Genomic DNA, 19,579 nt, shown 5'->3' on the forward strand with positions numbered 1-19,579 from the left:
AGGAAAGCAAAAGCCTTAATCCTTGGCTCGCCATGGTAGCATCCTTCTTATCTGGTTACTAATCAGCTCCTCTTTCTAAACAATGACTAGACATGCTTGCTATCCAACTTTAACGTGACATTACAACTCATTTATGATCATTGTATGTGATCCCACCATTGTGAGCATTTTTCTAAGATTGTCATCGTAGTAGTGATGTATTAACGTAAGCGTTATTAATGTCAATGATGGCAAAAATGATCGTGGGCTAACGGTTGTCTGTCAGGTCCCTGTTGACCGAGGCAGTGACCATTGCCAGGTTCCATGACTGGCTCGTGAAACCCAACGGAGATTTAGCTCCTAGGGGGACCTGCTCAGGAAATAACGAATTGGAGTAGGAGCCGAGTGCACGAGATATACCCCAACCTGCGCCCTCAATGTTTGGGTTTAGCAATACAACCACATAATGTGTGATCCACACCTCATGCACTCATTTTATAATGAGACTATAAATAAAATGACCAGCGTGATGGAACATGCTTAGACTGACTGCTGCCTTGAATCATATCACCCAAGGACTACACCCTTGTTAGTATACAGACTCCATAACTGCTCTAATGACTCGTGTGATTTTGGAAGGCTGGGGCCGTAGCCTCAAGTTGCTTTTTCTGAGAATGAAGACTAATGGAATGAATAGATTTTAAGGACCCCCCCTTTGAGATGAAGAAAGGCTGAGGATTTATAACAAAAGTAATGCAGCAATAATTTAGCCGTAGCTCTGTTTTAGGGTTTGTGTTATTTTTGAGCTCTGACTTGATGAGGAAAATGGATATAACCATAATAAACCAGTAGAAGATGGAGTCTTTAGTCTATGAATAAACCTCCATGTATAAACTCGACATACTACCAGGTAATACAAGTCAAAGGGCAAATGCATGGGGGGGGTCTGATAAATCCAACACGCATGTGCAAGCAGGAACACCTTAGTTATAAAGAAAAGTTGAATGTTTAGAATAGAAAAGATCATCTTAGAGGGGAGGTCGGAAGAAATTAAATTTCACCTACAGCAGGAAAAAAAGTTCTTTACAGTAAGGGCAATAAACATATGGAATTCCCTAAGCACAGACGTGGTATCAAGCAGATGCCTTTACACAAGGGCTGGATGATTTCACAGAATTATAGTTTGTAGATCCCGAGACATATCCGACGTGGGGGTTTTGCCACCTTTTGGATTAACAGCTTATGTTTTTATGTAAATATTTTTGAGGCGTAGGTTCTGGTTTACACTTAATTAACCAAATGCTGTTCCGAGATTTTGCACTACAGAGTGACCGCTTTAATTCCACACAAACAAAGGACCAGACAAGTGATGTATTTAGTGGTTTTATGTCTACCAAAAGATTTCAGCCGAGTTAAATCAGAGCTATACATCTCACAGCTTAGAGGTCAGGGTTTCTGAACGTACCCATTTTTTCCATATTTTACGTATAAACAAAGCCAAGGCAGTAGTTCCTACCCCTAGACGCTGAACACATTTGTTTGTTTTTTTGTTTTTTTTTTCCTTCGGTTTTTCTCAACAATCCTTATGAAAACAAGGAAACAGGTTTAAGAACTCCCGCAGCTAGGGAGGTTGGAGCATAACCTAAAAACACATTTTCTTACGGACTAAAGCTGGATAACCCATCAATAAATAAAGCCAGACATGAAGTTGCCAGTATCAAAAATGAAAATCATATCGGAACTCCATCTCGCACCGACCACATCTTTACTGTAGTTGTGCATGATGGAAGATGTCTTCTCCACTTCTATCCCCGTTGCAGAACAGCACTAACCAACCATATTTCCTTTGTAAACCAGAATATCCATTGTACGGTAAAAGGTTAAAATAGTAATAAGTAGAAATATAACATACTCATCAAATTCCTTGCTCATAATGAAATAGCTGTGGGCAGATTTAGTTTTACATGCGGGCAGCTGAACTAAAAGATTAACCCAAGTCCTACTAAACGGTATCAACAATAGCCGTCGGTGACCGAGAGGGACAAGTCTGGAAGTTTAAAACAGATACGATGGAGGTTTAATAAGAGTCTGCAGCCCCTGCACACAGATACGGTGCGGTTGAGTCTCAGGCTAGATGCATACCTAAGAGGTCAATTAAAAACTGATCCCAACCATACAAATAATTAAAACAAACCTGTCCCTGCCTGAACTTTTCCTACTCCACACCATCACCTTTTCTCGTTTAAATGCTTCGAAGCATCCCTGTGCACCGTATGAGAAAGTCAAAGGGGTTTAATAAAATAGCAGCCGAGATGCTCAACGCATGCCGCTAACAGGCAAAACGTGAGGGGCAGCCCCGAGCCTTAGCTATAGCTTCAGTAATAGCAGAAACAATCATTCTAATATTACAGTTTACAAATATTTCACACGGGACAAATGAACATAACTAAAGAACATAAGATGATATCTCAGAAAAACCAGCAGAATCCCACAGGAGGTAGGCAGAAAAAGCACTGGGATTAGCCATAACGTTTCTTGTGATTCAGTTCAGTTGTGATTGTTGAAAAGCCGACTAAAACAAACAAACAAAAAAATTGATTGTGGATGCAGGACAGATCTATAAAAATCTAGATCTTCAATAGCAGCTTGTAAAAACAAAATAAAAAGTCCAGTGATGACAAAATAAACTGAAAACCAACAGTAGTAATAGGCAGCTGAGCAGTGTTTTCTGTTCGACGCGCGATCAGCAGGTAGGACCCTCAGTAGTCACAAGCCGAGGCTCGTAAACCCCCCGACACAGACGGTGCTTGGCAGAACTTCCAACGGGTTCAGTAAAAATGTTTGCGGCTTCGCTCCTGCCATTTGCTGTACACAATTAGCAAAATAACCCCAGCGAAGACCAGTCCGAGCAGGGAGAAGAAGACGATTAGAAAGATCGCAAAACCGCTCATGGACTCCGAGGTGGGATCAGCTAGGGAGAAGAGGGGAGAAAAAAAAAACCTGTTAAATTATGGATTGTTTTGTCCCCAAAGTGCTGCTCCGAAAAGTCTCAGAACATCAGGCCAAATCCAATGGGATGAACAAGCACACCTCTTATTTATTTTTGCCTGAAGAAGAGACCTAGATCGTTAGTAAAAGCTTGCAATATATTATACTTCAGTTGGCCAATAAATGTATTGTCTTTCCCAAGTTTGCCAAGATGAGATACCCGAGATGAGGAGAAATGAAGACAAGAAGAAGACAGAATTACCAAGTTTAACAGAACAGAATTAAATAAATAGAGGAAAGGAGCCCAAATCACCTCCGGGAAGCTTCAGGTTGTCTACACTGGGTACAAAGACTTCTTTATCCATCGCCTCCTCGGCTGCGGTGCGCTCCACGCTCAGCTGGTACAGTTTCAGAGATATAATGTCGTGGTTATCTGTGGACGGCAAACATCACAAATTACAGTTAATGTGGAAACCCCGATAAATATATCTGCCTGGCCTGAAACTGCCATCACTGTTCTGCATTTTAAGAGCGACGGGGCTATCATTCAAAACAGAGATAATGCAGGGATAACTTTTGTCTATTCAAAGAAAGTTGATCTAAAGGATAACAAAGCAAGGAATGTTCACACTCAACCGTAATCCTACATCTAAACGCACAAGACAATCCTCCTTATATAAAGCTCTCTTTCATACACACCAAGCTGCATAAGCTTGTAACAGGACTGTATCAACTGTAACATTGAACAGAAAGGATAAGCGACACAGACAGCTTCTAGCGCATCAAATATAGCAGCGATGGGTCACGGACTCTACCTGACAGATCTCCAGTGGCCGCCGAGGTACCAAAGTAATATCCACGAGGCAGGCGCACGCCAGAAACATCCAGACAGTCCTTCCATTCATGCTTCCCATCGATGTCTACCATGACCTGAAAGAGGTTGGATGGCACAGAAGAATAAGTGAAACTGTACATTTCAGGACAAAACAACAAGTCTCAGGGAGGGATGGAGTTTGAGGGCGACAGTTCCGTTGTGAGGTGGAAATAAGTGACAGGTGAGCAAGAAGCCCTTTCTTATTGGCAAAAGATATCTGTACACATTCTGCTCAGCCCCCTATGCCTCAGCCCCCTGGGATGTGTTCAGCTGGTACCGTCTATCCACAAATTATGGTGTGGATATGGTCACTAGCAATAAGGAGCTAGTGTTATCTACAAACACAGAAAACAGGATGGAAGGAACAGAGCGCAAGGCGTGAGACGGAACCATACCGTAAGCCGACGCTTCACATAGCGGATCACAAGGAAAGTGTCATGGTTGAGGTTCCTCAAGATGGCTGTGCAGCCACCAAGTTCAGTCGGACGTCCATCTCGGCTGTGGTCATATGTCAGAGACCCATTGCTCACCATGGCGGACACGTACGGAAACACGCGCTAAAAGTGAAAACAGAGGGATAAAACGCATAATGAGGCCTACATTTACACTAAGGCATCCGATGCAGACTATGCAATCTCAGTATTAAATCCAGAACTGCAGCAAAGTTTCCAAAATGATACTATTATTCTGGAAAATGAAAGCTAATTAAAGTTTATTATGCATTTCACTTCCATATTACAGCCAACCAGCATTCACCAACATATACAATACAGGGGAGTGCGATTGGCCATTAGTCAGAGAGCTGGATCAAGGAATCCAAAGTTACTGCTGCGAGCAGCAGAGGTTACGTCCCAGCGGCTACAGACGCCAGGCTACTAAATGGACTCTCTGAAGCTGTGCAGGGCCACGTGGCCACATAACAGTAGTAGTGGGGGCCACTACCGAGTCCTGGGGGTGCAGCAAACCGTTGACCTCCATGACCAGAATTCTGCCGTTTTTAAAAAATATATATTTGTTAACTAAAAAAATTGATAAAACTATGTATGTAAAAAGTGGATAAACAGAGGACTAAAATGAGTGTACCCCCCACCTTGAATTTCAATCCCGAGTAACACAGCGCACAAATATCTAGCCAGACGGAATATAAATAGACAAAATCGAGATACCTGTATCCCTGGGGTGTATCTCTTCTTCTGGGACTGGCATCCAGAAGCACAGGGAGAGAACACACACAGCAATACACAAACAGCACCACTTAGCTACACACATCCACAACTCAGCGGAGTTAACCCTTTCGGTGCTTTAGATATGATACGAGAACAGGGAATGGGCTCTATTTTCTAAAATAGGCGTTTGAAGGACAGTCAAAGTCAACGCTGTTTAATAGACGGCCAACGCTGCCATTATGGCTAACTGGCCCTGCAAAAGGCATATTCGGAAAAGTGAGATAACGGTTAAGAAATCACATTGATTTAAATATGGATAATACAGGGCCAACCGAGCTCCGCTTACAGAATGTATAGACAAGCTAGTAAATAGCAATTCACTTTCCAACATCCGTTTTACTAAATACACCCCAAAGGGGGAAATGCACAAGGAGGTTTTGTGGAGCGTCTGCCTGGTAGTATTTTTGCATTTCCAGAAGACAGAAAAACCGATTACCATGTGGAAAGCGTAATAGGTTTACGAAGTCGGTGCTGTCTGCTTTGGCTAGCGTTAAGTCATAATTCATCCCACAGTATGCAAATAATTTAAGGCAAAAACGGTTGAATAATGGATGCGCATTACAAGCATGACGGATGAAATATTGATGCCAGCGGAAGGACAGACTAAAACATTAACAATGTCCAGAGTTTACTGTTCATTTTAGGAATAATTCGCTGTTTCAGTGAGAAACGCGGCCAGTTTCTTGTGTCTGCCAGCCATTTGAAAAGCCTCTGCGTACACAGTCCCCCAGCACATAGGGTCAGAGAATAACTATATGGGGCAGGGGTGTCCAACCTGCGGCCCTCCAGCTGCTGCAGGACTACATCTCCCATACTCCTCAGCCAGCCCCTTAGCTGAACGAGCATTATGGGAGATGTAGTTCTGCAGCAGCTGGAGGGCCGCAGGTTGGACACCCTTGATATAGGACGATGCACTTCATGTGTTTTTTTTTTTTGTTGGGTTTGAAAATAAAGCATTAACGATGGAAAAGCTATACGGAAGATATACAGAATGGGAGTAGAGGGAGAATCACTCACCTCGTGCTGCTTTTCCTCATTTGGATACGTGTCTACAAACACGCCTAGACCCACAAAGTTATGTTTGCTCCCAAACACAGAACCTGTATGAAGAAGAAAGCGTCAGATTAGGACACCAGCGCTCAGGAGTGAATATACAGGCAGGGAATCCTCGGTTTCTCACCAGGCTGCATCCTGTCCTTGGCGTACCAAATGGCAAAGCCATCGCCATTTAGGTTCTTCTTGCCTTGGCCGTGGACTTTAAAATGAACCTGCAGCTCCCAATCCCTTAGGTAACAAGGCTAAAAAAAAAAAAATACGTAAATAAAGAGTCAGTACACCCTCTGCGATAACACGGACAACAAAGGCGGGTGATGTTGTACATGGATATTGAGAAAAGGACTTCAGGCAAATGTTTAGTAGAGAAACCCAACACTGGTATTATTGGAAGACTGGGAATCCTGCAGGGTACCAAGCAGATACCCCACATGTTCACAAAACAACCATAGCTATCCGTAGTTTAGGTAACGCTAAAGCCACCAAACATAACGGAAGATCTAGTTCAACAACAGAAAACTACCAGACACCCCTTAAGTCTATCGGTTTTAAAGAACAGGGTTGTCTTATCAAAAAGATCCCCGGCTGCAATTTGCCTCCAACAGGCTTCCATAGTTCTTATCGCCGGCTGCACGTTCTTACCACACGGTTCCAGACAGCGCCCTGCTTGCTCTGGAGGTCAGGGGTCAGACGTACGTACTGCGTAGTCACAAGGACATTGCCCATCAAATCCCACAGCGATGAGGTAGAAGAGCCGACACCTGAAACAGTTTCATATCTGAGTCGCTATCAACACCCTACATCATAACGAGATCATCAAAAACGGTGCCCGTTATACGCCATCCCTAATACGGCTCCTCACAGCAAACACCTCCATGACCTTGTCCTATCAGTCTGTGCCTAACTTGTGGAACCTCCTGGCAGTGGCATTAACCCACTCCTCCCTTGGATAATTACTCCACACCCTGTGCCCTTGTCTTTCCCAGCATACACCATTATATATCGTATATATATATATATGACCTTTCTTCGCTTGGCTGCCTCTTATCCGTTTAGTTTTCCAGTGGCCGCCTCCCCCTCTTCACTAACGTAACAGATCGTTTTCACTAACCGGCTAACTTCCCCCCTGCAAGCCTCCCTTCTCCGCACTCACCCTGGTAGGGTTTGCTCAACGAGTGCTCTCGTTTCAGATATTCCTCCGTCTGATCCGCGGAGCCAGCCTGCAAGAGCAGAAACGTAAGCAGCAGAGCCAACGGAGACCACAGAACCTTCCAATAGCCCTTGGCCCGGGGACTCCGTCCCGAAAGCTCCGCCGCTGCCGCCATCTTGCTACTCTCTGGTCTGGCAACGTGCCAGCCAATCGCGTCGCAGACAACGCAAACGCGCCCATTGGATAATGCGTGATTTTCATGCCCCACCAATGGTCGGCGGACAGCCAATGAATGAGCAGAAAGTTGATTGGCTGCGAGAGTCCGAACGCTGTAACAGTTAGTGTACCTTGACAACCCCGGTCATGTGTTGTGTATGACCCCCGTACCCTGGGTGACAGCACCGCTGGGCCTTTAGGGGGCGCCCTCACTAACTATGTGGCCTAAATCGTTACCTAGTGATCGCTAGTGTGCCTGGGGGAAGTCTTGCTTGTACACTCAGAGCGATACGGTAGAGAACCAGAAGTTAGCAAACGACAAGGACTTCGCGTAGAACATTCCAGATGGACGTGCTTTCATTTATATGGCTTACTTGGATTACTGTCCTACTATTTTTTTTTTTTTTTTTTAAATTCCACTCGCCATTCTATCTCAACAAGAAGCCCCACAGAGTCTAGATACAGGAATACAGGATACTCTCCCCCCTGACCGTTTTTGAAATACAGCTCAATTCAGCGTTAGTAAATGCTTGCTGCGGGTCATAGGAGTTGTAGTTCTCAAGCATTGTTGGTTTGCTGTGTGGTTTTCTGAGACCCCCGTCATCACCCCTAGAGTCCGTTTGTCTCCTTTAATGTGCTACATCTCCCTTGTAGTTGAGGTATAGATCAAATAAACACATGAAAACACAGCAACGAGCTATAGAGCAACTGAATAACACACAAATCCAGCCTTGCATGTATAGATCAACTCAAAATCAGATGCTAACTCAGCATTGAAGCTATAGATCAAATAAATAATGCATGGGAACACCAGATTACAGGCATAGATCACAGGTCATGCACCCCAAAGGCCAGCCCTGGTACCCGGATTGCACATTTAGGATTTGCCTGGATTGCATCCACAGGATTTCTCCATACCCCGCAAAACACACAAACACACTCTCCCCTTCCTCGTAATTTCTCTATTGCCGCTCCCCGTTTTTATTGCCCCTTTCTCCTTATCTCAGCCGTTCTCCCATTTCTGTATCTCATCTCTCCCTTTTCACTTTATCTCCCCTCCTTTCTTCTAGTTACCTCGCCCCTTGTGATCTCTCTTATTTTATTATACTTTCTCCTTTTCTCTCTTCCTATCCCCTTTTATTTTCTCCCCCTTTCTCCTTGATTTTTCCTTCTCATTGTCTCACCTCCTCTTTTTTTTCTCTCTTCGCTTTCTCTTTATATCTCCCCTTTTTTATCTTTTTTGTTCTCTTTAGCTCCCTACCCTTTTACTTTATCTCTCCTTCTCTTTAACTATCTGCCTCTTTCTCTTTATCTCTCACTTTCCTCCCTACTTCTCCCCTTTCTCTTTTATCTCTCCCTTTTCTCACTATTGTTCCCCTTTCTCCCCATCACCCTGCTGAAATCCTGTGATTGGAGCTCGAGGCCTCTGTCCCACTGCTCCATCAAAGTGTACATGGCTGAGCACTGGGATAGGTGGCGGGCGGTCCAGTCCACTGCAGAGAAGGTGATCTGTACTCTAGGCCAGCACCATCCTTGCCTAAAGACCTCCATTGGCCCCAGAACATGTCAAGGTGGTGTTCAGGGTGATGCAATAAACAAGAAAAATAAGGCAGCTGTAGTGTCAGACACATTAAAAAACATACAATAAGCTTAGTGCGGTTTCATCGATGGTCACTCGGCATTAGGAGGCATAGGAAAATGTGCAGAAAACATTGAATTGTTACATAATTTAATGGAAATCATGTTTTTCCCAGAAAATTTGGGAGTTATGGTCAGCTTTCTTGAGACTTTGTATGTGACCTTTTCATTAAATACCTGACTAATGCATTCAAAAGATGAGCAATTGAATGTATTTTATATACACAATTCAATTTCTAAACACATTTTCTCTATGTTCTTATTGTGGTTTTTAGAACTATAGCGTAATGAGACACTAATACCATTAGCTGAGGTTTATTCACTAAAGGGGGTTCACAGGAGTTGTGTGTATATAATGTCTAGTTATGCCATTTTGCCAGCCTATTCACCTATTCAATTCTAAATCATGCGGGGCCAGATAAGACCATTTTGCTGGAGAAACTTACCGGTGTTGGACCTTTATGATGAATAGCTATTGAAGTGCAGGAGTTGACAAAAACTGTAATTGTCACCTCTTCCTTGAATAAACTAGGAGGGAATAAACTCCTAGTCCTTGAGAAGGACATCAAATGACCATACCTGGGAACTCTTAGGGTTTTGCCCGGAGACTATGGAAAAAATCGGTGCTTCTATGGGTCGATACCTGAATCCACCTGGTCGTGGGAGCTGGGCCCTGACATGCCCTACTCCCTGCCCATTTCCCCCTTAAATAGGAATTGTCCCGCAAAATCAGCAGGAACGCCCACTGACATCAGGGGGTTCACCTGCGATGTCAGTGTGTCAGACCACCGTCAGTGGGAATGCCCGTGATGTCAGCGGGACCACCCACTGACATCAGCGGGTAGTCCTGGCAGCGTCCCACAAGTGTAGCTGGAGCCCAAAAGTTCCCAGAATCATATAGGTCACAAAATATATATAGTGTCCTGATAAAAGAGGGACACTTGGAAAGTATGCTGTTATCCTCAAGAACCTGAGGGTATTGGAAGTTGTGCTGTAACCGCAGTTGTCTTATTGCTCAACCTTGTGTTGGTCTACAAACATGTGACTCTCACATAGTCATCCAACCTCACGGAATCTCTTCTCTGGTTTCGTAACAAAAGAGTTATTGTGAAGTTTATAAGGCCTCTTCATTCACTTCGTCCAAACGCTGCAGGGCATTGCTTCTGTATGCAATTTTTAGCATATACACTGAGATCTGATTGCATCATATCCCTTATAAGAAAACCCTACAAATGCAGTAAGCGCTATCGTGGTTCCTTCAGCAGGGCTTAGTCATTGTGTACAATAGCTAAATTGCAAAATAAGTGTGTACTGCCAACTCGGGATACTCATGGGTTAGACCTAACCAGAGCTATTAACTAAAAACTACACTAAGCAGGTTTCTGGGTGCGGGGTCACTACTGGACAAAAGGGCAATAGCGTGAAACAACTGTGATTTTTCTTGTGATGGCAGGATGTGACTCACTGAGTGTGTGCATACTGAATGAGATGATCCTTACCCTACCCTTATTCCACTAATGAGGGACCCCTGAGCTTAAACCTCAAGAGTGCTGGAAATAATGAGCTAAAAAGCCACATGAAAGGGCCTTTTTACATCATCGCAGGAGCTAATGCTGAGACACAGCTGCTATAAATATATTTGCTCAGTGGGGGTATTTTTTTTATTAGCTGTCACCTTGTAGCGAAATGGTGATGGGTAGAAATCCATATTCCTATAAGCTCAACATTAGACTCACCTGCAAGTTTTTTTTGTTATTTTAAATTTTATTAAGATCAACTGAAAATCCAAGTTGATCACAATCTTACAAAAACGTGTTTTTATTTTATATATATATACACATACATTTAAACACAGTATCAAAAGGAAGCCCCATCACGCTGCCGGCACTTTATAAATAAATGTAATGTAATATCTGTCCTTAATATCCTCAATTAAGATGTGGGTTAAAGGTCTGATTCAGGGTTTTATTATTTTAACAAACATGCAATCGTCTCGAATGCAGTGTGTGTATAACGCGGTGCTGCGAGTTCTCGGACCAATACTAGAATAGCAGGTTCCTTGTGTATTGGATTCTGTTCTTAGACTTCTAGCCAGGGGAGGGTGTGAGGGGTAAAACTTCTCTAATTGCACTCCACACTCATTTGAAGATGAGGGAGCGGCAGTGTTGACAGGAGTTGGAGTTTGGTGGAGAAGCAGAGCCCAGGGTGCGGGCTCTCTCCAGTGCCAGAAACAATAAATATATCCTCTGCGTGCCACGCGCTCTCTCAATTACCTGTTTTCCAGTTTGCTCGACGTTTGAGTGGTTTTGTCCATGATTAACGAAATTAGTAACAATCACAAAGATATAATTAAAAGTTGAAGGATCCATTAAAAGGAACTAGTACATAAAACTCTAGATCAACCATTAAAACGTTCTGTCTCTGTAAATCATTGGACTTTAGGATGTTGTGGATGAAGTTCATGTATATCCAGAAAAAAATAATGGCTGTTCCGGGGATGTGGGTACTACTGCTAGGAAACAGTCCGCTGCATGGCACATGGCCTGCATCTGATCCTGTGCTGCCCTAGGGACAGGAACCCTGCCATGAAATATGTAAAAGGATGGATGTGGCCCTCTTGAACATAAAAAAATATGTATTTGGGGTATGACTGTAATCAGGAGATTTCACTGAACATAAGTTGGGTCATTGTCCAGTTGTGGCAACCACAGAATAGAAGACATTTTAATGAGATTTTTTTTAAAATGTTAGTTTTTTATCACTAATAACTATTGTTTTACATTATTTTAAAATAAGGCCCTACTTCTCCTTAACCAAACGATGTATCACATATTGGAAAGGGGAATAAGGGTTGAAAAAGCATATGGTAAAATTACAAAATAAAACCTCTGGCCCTTAGGGAATGAAAGAGCCCCGGTGCTGAAGGGGTTAAGAGTACGCCTGAGACTTCCATTAAAGACAGATGCCTTGAGTTTACTCATAAACAGAAGGCTCTGTCTGGGGAGAAGAGAGACTGCTGATCGGTCTGTGACTCTCGTCTGAGTTAATAAGAAATAAATGTGAAGAATCAACAATACTTCATAAAATCTAAAAGGGGCAATATGCTGCCAGCTGATCAATAATCCAGCTGCCTGGCATGCTGGCAAAACCATGATCCCTGCTACTATAATTGTGGTGTCACAGGTGCCCCCCTCCCCTCAGTAAAAAATGTAGAAAAAAAATAGTTACAGGTATTTAAATACCTTTTTGAATAAGAAAACTGCACCAGTGACTCTTTTTTTGCTAGTTGATGAAGGTGATGGGAGTTGTAGTCCCCGCAAGCAGGTGCACTCAAGATGCAAAAAACATGGCATACTTAAGAACACATACGTTTTATATTTTGTTTCTTTAGCACAATTATTGTCGTTTTACTTCTTTTTATCTGAAGTCGTTTTGTTTACTGTGATCTACGGCTGCTTTGTATGCAATTTACATGTATGTAAAACCACATGTATTGGAAACATTTACTGAACACAATGGGAGTTTTTACAAAACAATGGCATCACTGTTACTATGTCTTGAGTTTTTTGGGAAAATAATAGGGAAAGTCTTTTTTGTGCAGTTTTCCATGAACTTATTATGTATGATGGCTTATTTCACTATATATATATATACATACACATACATACACACTGCTTCTAAAGTTACCTAAATGTGCCAATTGGCATCCCATGTCAGTTAAAGGATTAAAGCCAAAAATCTGTAATTTAAAGGGTTAAAGCCAAATCATTCTTGTTTTCCATAAGGCTTAGTAAACATTGGACAAAAAATTCAGGACGGTATGAAGTCAATGCTCACGAAAAAGCATTAAATGTTTATTTTTATGTTATTGTTGGAAGAATAGTACATACTGACCTTTGTGAGCAGGAAAGTCTGTAACATTCCACTCTACTCGTAAAACTGTACAGGGATTTGTAATGTTTGGGTGCAACTCTGTGATGGTGCCAACATCACTCTCCTTACTTAAACAAAGTTAATGAATAATACGCGTACTTTATATTATAATATGAAATCATTGCTTTAGTCTTGTGCACAACAATGGGTGAAATGACATGTTACAGAGCACTAAAAAGCGGTATGTACACAATTTCCATGTCTGTGACAGTGTGTAGGAAGACACAACAGTCCTTATCAGAGTAACTTTAAGGGGAGTGATGCCATCTTTTGGTCTGGGTGAGGGAGCAAGCAAAGCCAAATGCCCCCATGTATGTATACCCCACACTCTCACGATCACCATAAAAAATCTTATGGCACAGTACATGCTTAACGCCTGGGCCCCCATGCCCCTCCCATCATCCTGCCCATCCCACTGCCGCACCCATAGCTCCACCCATCACTCCACCTTAAGATCCTCCCATAAACCCACCTTATGAGAACAGGGGCAAGCCAAGGGGTAGTGCTGGCTGAGTGTAGTATTTATTGAAGGTCCCTATAAATAACATGCATACATACTAAAACACAAACTCGCTTTAAGACCCACTCACTCTACCACCGTACACTTACATACAGACACATTCTCTCTCTTGCTCCTCATCTCCCCCTTCCAGGTGGCACTAACCCTGCGCTTACCCATGGCACTCCAACACCATACGCTGACACACAAACTCACAATAAAATCATATGCTGACACACACACATGCTAACACCATATACAAACACACATACACTCATGGTAACGCCATAGACTTACACACTCTACCACCATACCATAACAGACACACACACATGTAAACATCATATGCTCACAAAAATAAACGACTTACAGTAACACACACATGCTAACATCATACACTCACGTACAGGCAAGCTAACCCCATACATTAATAAACAAACCCTCTAACACTACATGTGGATATACACACATACTCTAACATCAGCGTTAGAGTCAGTGTATATATTATATATAAATACACACACTGAATCTAACCCTTTATATACATACTCTAACACAACAGTACAGTACACATACATACACGCATACCTGAGAACTCCATCCGGGTTTGACCTGCTACCTCCGGGTCGTGGGAGCAGGGCCTTGACACGCCCTGCTCCCCGCCTATTTCCCCTTTAAATGGGGGTGTTTCCCGCGATGTCAGCAGGAACGCCCACGACATCAGTGGGAACTCCCCCGACGTGATTGAGAACGCCCACTGACATCAGTGGGACCGCCCACTGACATCAGTGGGCAGTCCTGGTCGCCTCCCACAAGGGAAGCCTTCAGGTAGCCAGAGTTTAGAAGTTCCCAGGTATGCATACACATATATACACACACCGCTGCCCCTCTACTCAGTAGCATAACAGGGCCCCTGCTAGACATACGGTTGGCACTGCCATGCTCCTCCTCCTACACACACACACTAACATACTCACACACACTAACATATACATTCACACATGGTAACTTATTAACATACACATACAACCAATAATATATTTTCACACATGCTAACATACTTACACACACACACAGTAACATACAGTACATCCACATAGTAACACACACATGAACTAATATTCTAACATACATACACACCAATATACATATTATACTTACACACATACACTAACATACAGTAACATAATTACACAGACTAACAACCTTACTTACACAAACAGTATCTCACATAAGTGAGTACACTCCTAAGGGGAAATGTCTAAATTTGGCCCAAAGTGTCAATATTTTGTGTGGCCACCAATATTTTCCAGCACTGCCCTAATCCTCTTGGGCATGGAGTTCACAGGTTCACAGGTGGATGTTAGAGTCCTTTTCCACTCCTCCATTACATCACGGAGCTGGTGGATGTTAGAGACTTTGCGCTCCCCCACCTTCTGTTTGAGGATGCCCCACAGATGCTCAATAGGGTTTAGGTCTGGAGACATGTTTGGCCAGTCCATCGCCTTTACCCTCAGCTTCTTTAGCAAGGCAGTGGTCGTCTTGGAGGTGCGTTTGGGGTCGTTATCATGTTGGAATACTGCCCTGCGGCCCAGTCTCCGAAAGGGAGGAGATCATGCTCTGCTTCAGTATGTCACAGTACATGTTGGTATTCATGGTTCCCTCAATGAACTGTAGCTCCCCAGTGCCGGCAGCACTCATGCAGGCCCAGACCATGACACTCCTCCCACCATGACTGTAGGCAAGACACACTTGTCTTTGCACTCCTCACCTGGTTGCCGCCACGCACACTTGACGCCATCTGAACCAAATAAGTTTATCTTTGGTCTCATCGGACCACAGAACATGGTTCCAGTAATCCATGTCCTTAGTCTGTTTGTCTTCAGCAAACTTTTTGCGGGCTTTCTTGTGCAGTGTGCGGCGTATGGTCAGAGCACCGACAGGCTGACCTCCCACCCCTTCAACCTCTGCAGCAAAACTGGCAGCACTCATACTTCTTTTTCCCAAAGACAACCTCTGGATATGACGCTCAGCACGTGCACTCAACTTCTTTGGTCGACCGTGGAGAGGGCTGTTCTGAGTGGAACCTGTCCTGTGAAACCGCTGTATGGTCTTGCCCACCTTGCTGCAGCCTAGACGATCTTTACGTAGAGCAAAAATTCTTTTTTTCAGATCCTCAGAGAGTTCTTTGCCATGAGGTGCCATGTTGAACTTCCAGTGACGAGTGTGAGAGAGATAACACCAAATTTAACACACCTGCTCCCCATTCACACCTGAGACCTAACGAGTCACATGACACCAGGGAGGGAAAATGGCTAATTGGGCCCAATTTGGACATTTCCACTTATGGGTGTACTCACATTTATTGCCAAGGTTTAGACATTAATGGCTGTGTGTTGAGTTATTTTGAGGGGACAGCAAATTTACACTGTTATACAGGCTGTACACTCACTACTTTACGTTGTAGCAGAGTGTCATTTCTTCTGTGTTGTCACATGAAAAAATATAATAAAATATTTACAAAAATGTGAGGAGTGTACTTTATTTTGTGAGATACTGTCAGAGCCGGCCTTAGGTGTTCTGGCGCCCTGTGCGGACTACTCCTCTGGTGCCCCCCCATCCCAAAAAAAGAAAGGAATAAAAACTTGTAACAAAACCCCAATCACTATATACTACACCAAACATTGATGTGGTGTAGGCCTACCACTTCATTGTCTGGCTTAGTAGTAGGGATGCACCGAAACGAATTCTGGACTGAAACCGAAAGTGCAGCATTTACCTGGCCAAAACCGAATATGACCCCCCCCCATAAAGAAATCTAACACTTTTATTTAAAGTAAGTAACACACCAAAATAGGAAAAACCAATTAAATAACAATATTATATATATATATATATATATATATATATATATATATATATATATATATATATATGATTAACAGCAATCACATTCCTATCATGCCCAGGCATACCCAGATTCCAGGATGTACTCGCAGACTTGGCATGATAGGAGTATGATTGCCCTATCTACCCCTTCTCACTCCCTTCTGCCCTATCTACCCCTTCTCACTCCCTTCTCCCTATCTACCCCCTTTCCCCTGCCTCACTCCCTTCTCTCTATCTACCCCCTCCTAACTATCTACCCTTTCTCTCTTTGAAGTTCACTTACCTTTCAGGAGTCCTGCGGTGGGGGTGCAAGGCCTCTGCCTCCCAGCTCTGCCACTGTATGGAACAGTATATAGTGATGGGAGTTATGATGTACTTTTAGAGCATAATTAGATCATGAAAAAGACATTGGAAATGGTACAGCATAACACCCATCACTCTCACACACTTACCAATCCACACATATACTAATCCACACATATACCAATCCACACGTATACCAAACCACACGTATACCAATCCACACACATACCAATCCACACGTATACCAACCCACACGTATACCAACCCACACGTATACCAACCCACACGTATACCAATCCACACATATAGCAACCCATACATATACACTAATCCACACATATATACCAATCCACACACATACCAATCCACACGTACACTAATCCACACATATACAAATCCACACATATATACCAATTCACACATATATACCAATTCACACATATATACCAATCCACACACATATATACCAATCCACACACATATATACCAATCCACACACATATATACCAATCCACACACATATATACCAATCCACACATATACTCATGCACACATATACTCATGCACACATATACCAATCCACACATACTAATCCACACATACCAATCCACTCTCACTCTCACTGAATGCTTTCCTACCTTTCCTCTTTTCTCCTTACAGCTTTTTTTCCCTCCTCTTCTTCAGTTCTTCTGTCCTCTCTGTCTTCTTCCGGGTCAGAGGGCACGGACAGCGGTGGGCGCGGCTTCAGTGCTGTGCGCCGGGATCTGACAACAAACCCCGGCGCACAGCAGTGGTTGCCGCCCAGATCACAAGGGAGCGATATCGGAGGTCTTTAACAGACCTCCGGCTCCCTTGGGCGATTTTAAGCCGGGTTCAAGGGAGATCCTTGAACCGGCTTAAAATCACTCAAGGGAGCCGGAGGTCCGTTAAAGACCTCCGATACCGCTCCCTTGCGAGCCTGCTCCTCCAGCGGCGGACATTACTGTCCGTCTCTGGAGGGGTGCCGGGTGCCCCCCTGATGAGCGGCACCCGGTGCGGACCGCCCCCCCCCGCTAGGTACACTACTGGCGGCAGCGGACCCCGCGGCGGCGGCGGACCCCGCGGCGGCGCCCCCTGGAGTGTGGCGCCCTGTGCGGTCGCACAGGTCGCACACCCCAAAGGCCGGCCCTGGATACTGTACATATAAACTAACACACACATACAGCAAAATACCTAAACACACTAACATATTTATTTACACTTACACACACAACCTACCATTGTTGGCTCAGGAGGGGGTAGGCTGATGCCAGCTCTTCTGCTCTCTAAAGGTCCTCACGGACTATGTGCGAGCCCCCAGAAGTTGCATCATATTCATATTCATCATATTCCGGCACTCAGACTCAACTTGTTGGGCATGAGGAAGCACGGCCCGCTGCCCTGGCCTGGTGATGTGTCCAGGGAGGGGGTGATGGTGGTAGGGGCCCACAGGGGCCTCGCTTCAGGTGAGAGAGCAGGGTGGCTGGGCAACGGTGCCAATCATACCCCCCTGAAGGCTATGCCTACCCTCTGTCACTGCTTGAAGCTGCCAATCAGTAGTAGGAAAGTAATTAATGAATTAATGAGAACTCTGACTAGTGGTATATCATGTGCAAGGTGTTCAGCCAACCATCTCCTGCATGGAAAAAAGCTGAATCCCCATGCATTTGAAAGGGGGCAAAATGGCATTTTAAAGGGAATGTCACTGCTTGGTCTATGACCAGCTTCTCTAAGAGAGTGAAAGCAAAATTCATTTCAGTCTTTGAGATCAGTCCAGCTAAAATGGTTGTTTGCTACGATAGCAACATACTGGGTATGAAAAAGAAGACGTGCAACATAATGCCAGCTGATCTTGTAAGATGAGCTTGCCAACATTACAGTCCCCCCCTTTCTGTAAAGCCCCTCCTGTACCATAAAATATAGATAAAAGAACACAAGGACAAACACATTAATATTTAACAAGTGTACTTTCTGCTTATTAAAAACAGTCTGATTAACATATGTGGGCCACAACTACCATCCCTCTCAGGCATAATGATGAGGGGAATGGGAGGTGTAGCCCTTGAATGCTGATGAGCCAAACAGGCAAAAAGAATGTTGCATATCTAGATAAGTGTATTTTCTCCATAGGTTTAGTTTGGGTTATGTAGAGCAATAATAAAGGCAGCATTTCCATCCTGGCCCAGGGTTTGAATGGTGGAAGCCCTGCCATCGTCATCCTAAGTTTACAAATATTTTGGGGCATTATATTTTTGGGACACTTACGTCTCTTTGACTCCTGGGTTTGAATAAGTGGCAGGTAGCCGGAGTAAATAAATGGAATCCAGTAATTGCATAGATGGCCCATACACTACCAAGTGTGACCGCATCACTTATTTTCCAGGACACATATACTCACATATTTCACATATTGCTTACTAAAGAAGGGAACTAATTACTGTTATACCACACATACTGCAGGGCAGCAGCTAGTGCAATGCGTACGTGTCCTGAAAAACATGTCCCGGCGACTACCTGGATACCTAAGGGTGTCAGCTGGAAGACAAGGCACGGCGGGGCTTCCAAGTAATGTAACGCATACAGCTGACAGTGTCATTGGGTACTTTCAGTGTTTAATAGAAATGTGTAAGAAATAATGGCTGCACCATTACAGGCACCTGGTTAATAAATGGCATTACTACAGCTGCCTAGGAGTAAAAATAGAATCTTCAGATGACTCACAAGGAACAGAGGAAACATATTATGCTCGGCTGCATTCATTTTAAGGCAGTATACAACGCATGCATTACATTACACACTGCGGTACACAATGA

The 19,579-nt window shown here is 43.7% G+C and overlaps 1 protein-coding gene across 2 annotated transcripts; it reads right to left on the reverse strand.

The window, feature by feature from the left end:
- Positions 1 to 2,662: 2,662 nt before the first annotated feature.
- Positions 2,663 to 7,452, reverse strand: LMAN2L (lectin, mannose binding 2 like). 2 transcript variants are annotated; one of them, XM_053464656.1, is made up of 9 exons: positions 7,274 to 7,452; positions 6,763 to 6,881; positions 6,248 to 6,365; positions 6,085 to 6,167; positions 5,008 to 5,040; positions 4,237 to 4,398; positions 3,783 to 3,897; positions 3,281 to 3,400; positions 2,663 to 2,950 (listed from the first exon to the last, which is right to left on the reverse strand). In XM_053464656.1, the coding sequence occupies exons 1-9, from the start codon at positions 7,443 to 7,445 to the stop codon at positions 2,808 to 2,810; spliced, it is 1,065 nt and encodes a 354-aa protein (XP_053320631.1). In that variant the 5' UTR covers positions 7,446 to 7,452; the 3' UTR covers positions 2,663 to 2,807. The 2 variants fall into 2 exon arrangements, with proteins under 2 accessions (XP_053320631.1, XP_053320630.1); XM_053464655.1 differs by lacking the exon at positions 5,008 to 5,040.
- Between the last annotated feature and the right edge of the window lie 12,127 nt (positions 7,453 to 19,579).

The sequence above is a fragment of the Spea bombifrons genome, chromosome 4 (assembly GCF_027358695.1).
Source record: "Spea bombifrons isolate aSpeBom1 chromosome 4, aSpeBom1.2.pri, whole genome shotgun sequence".
NCBI lineage: Eukaryota > Metazoa > Chordata > Amphibia > Anura > Pelobatidae > Spea > Spea bombifrons.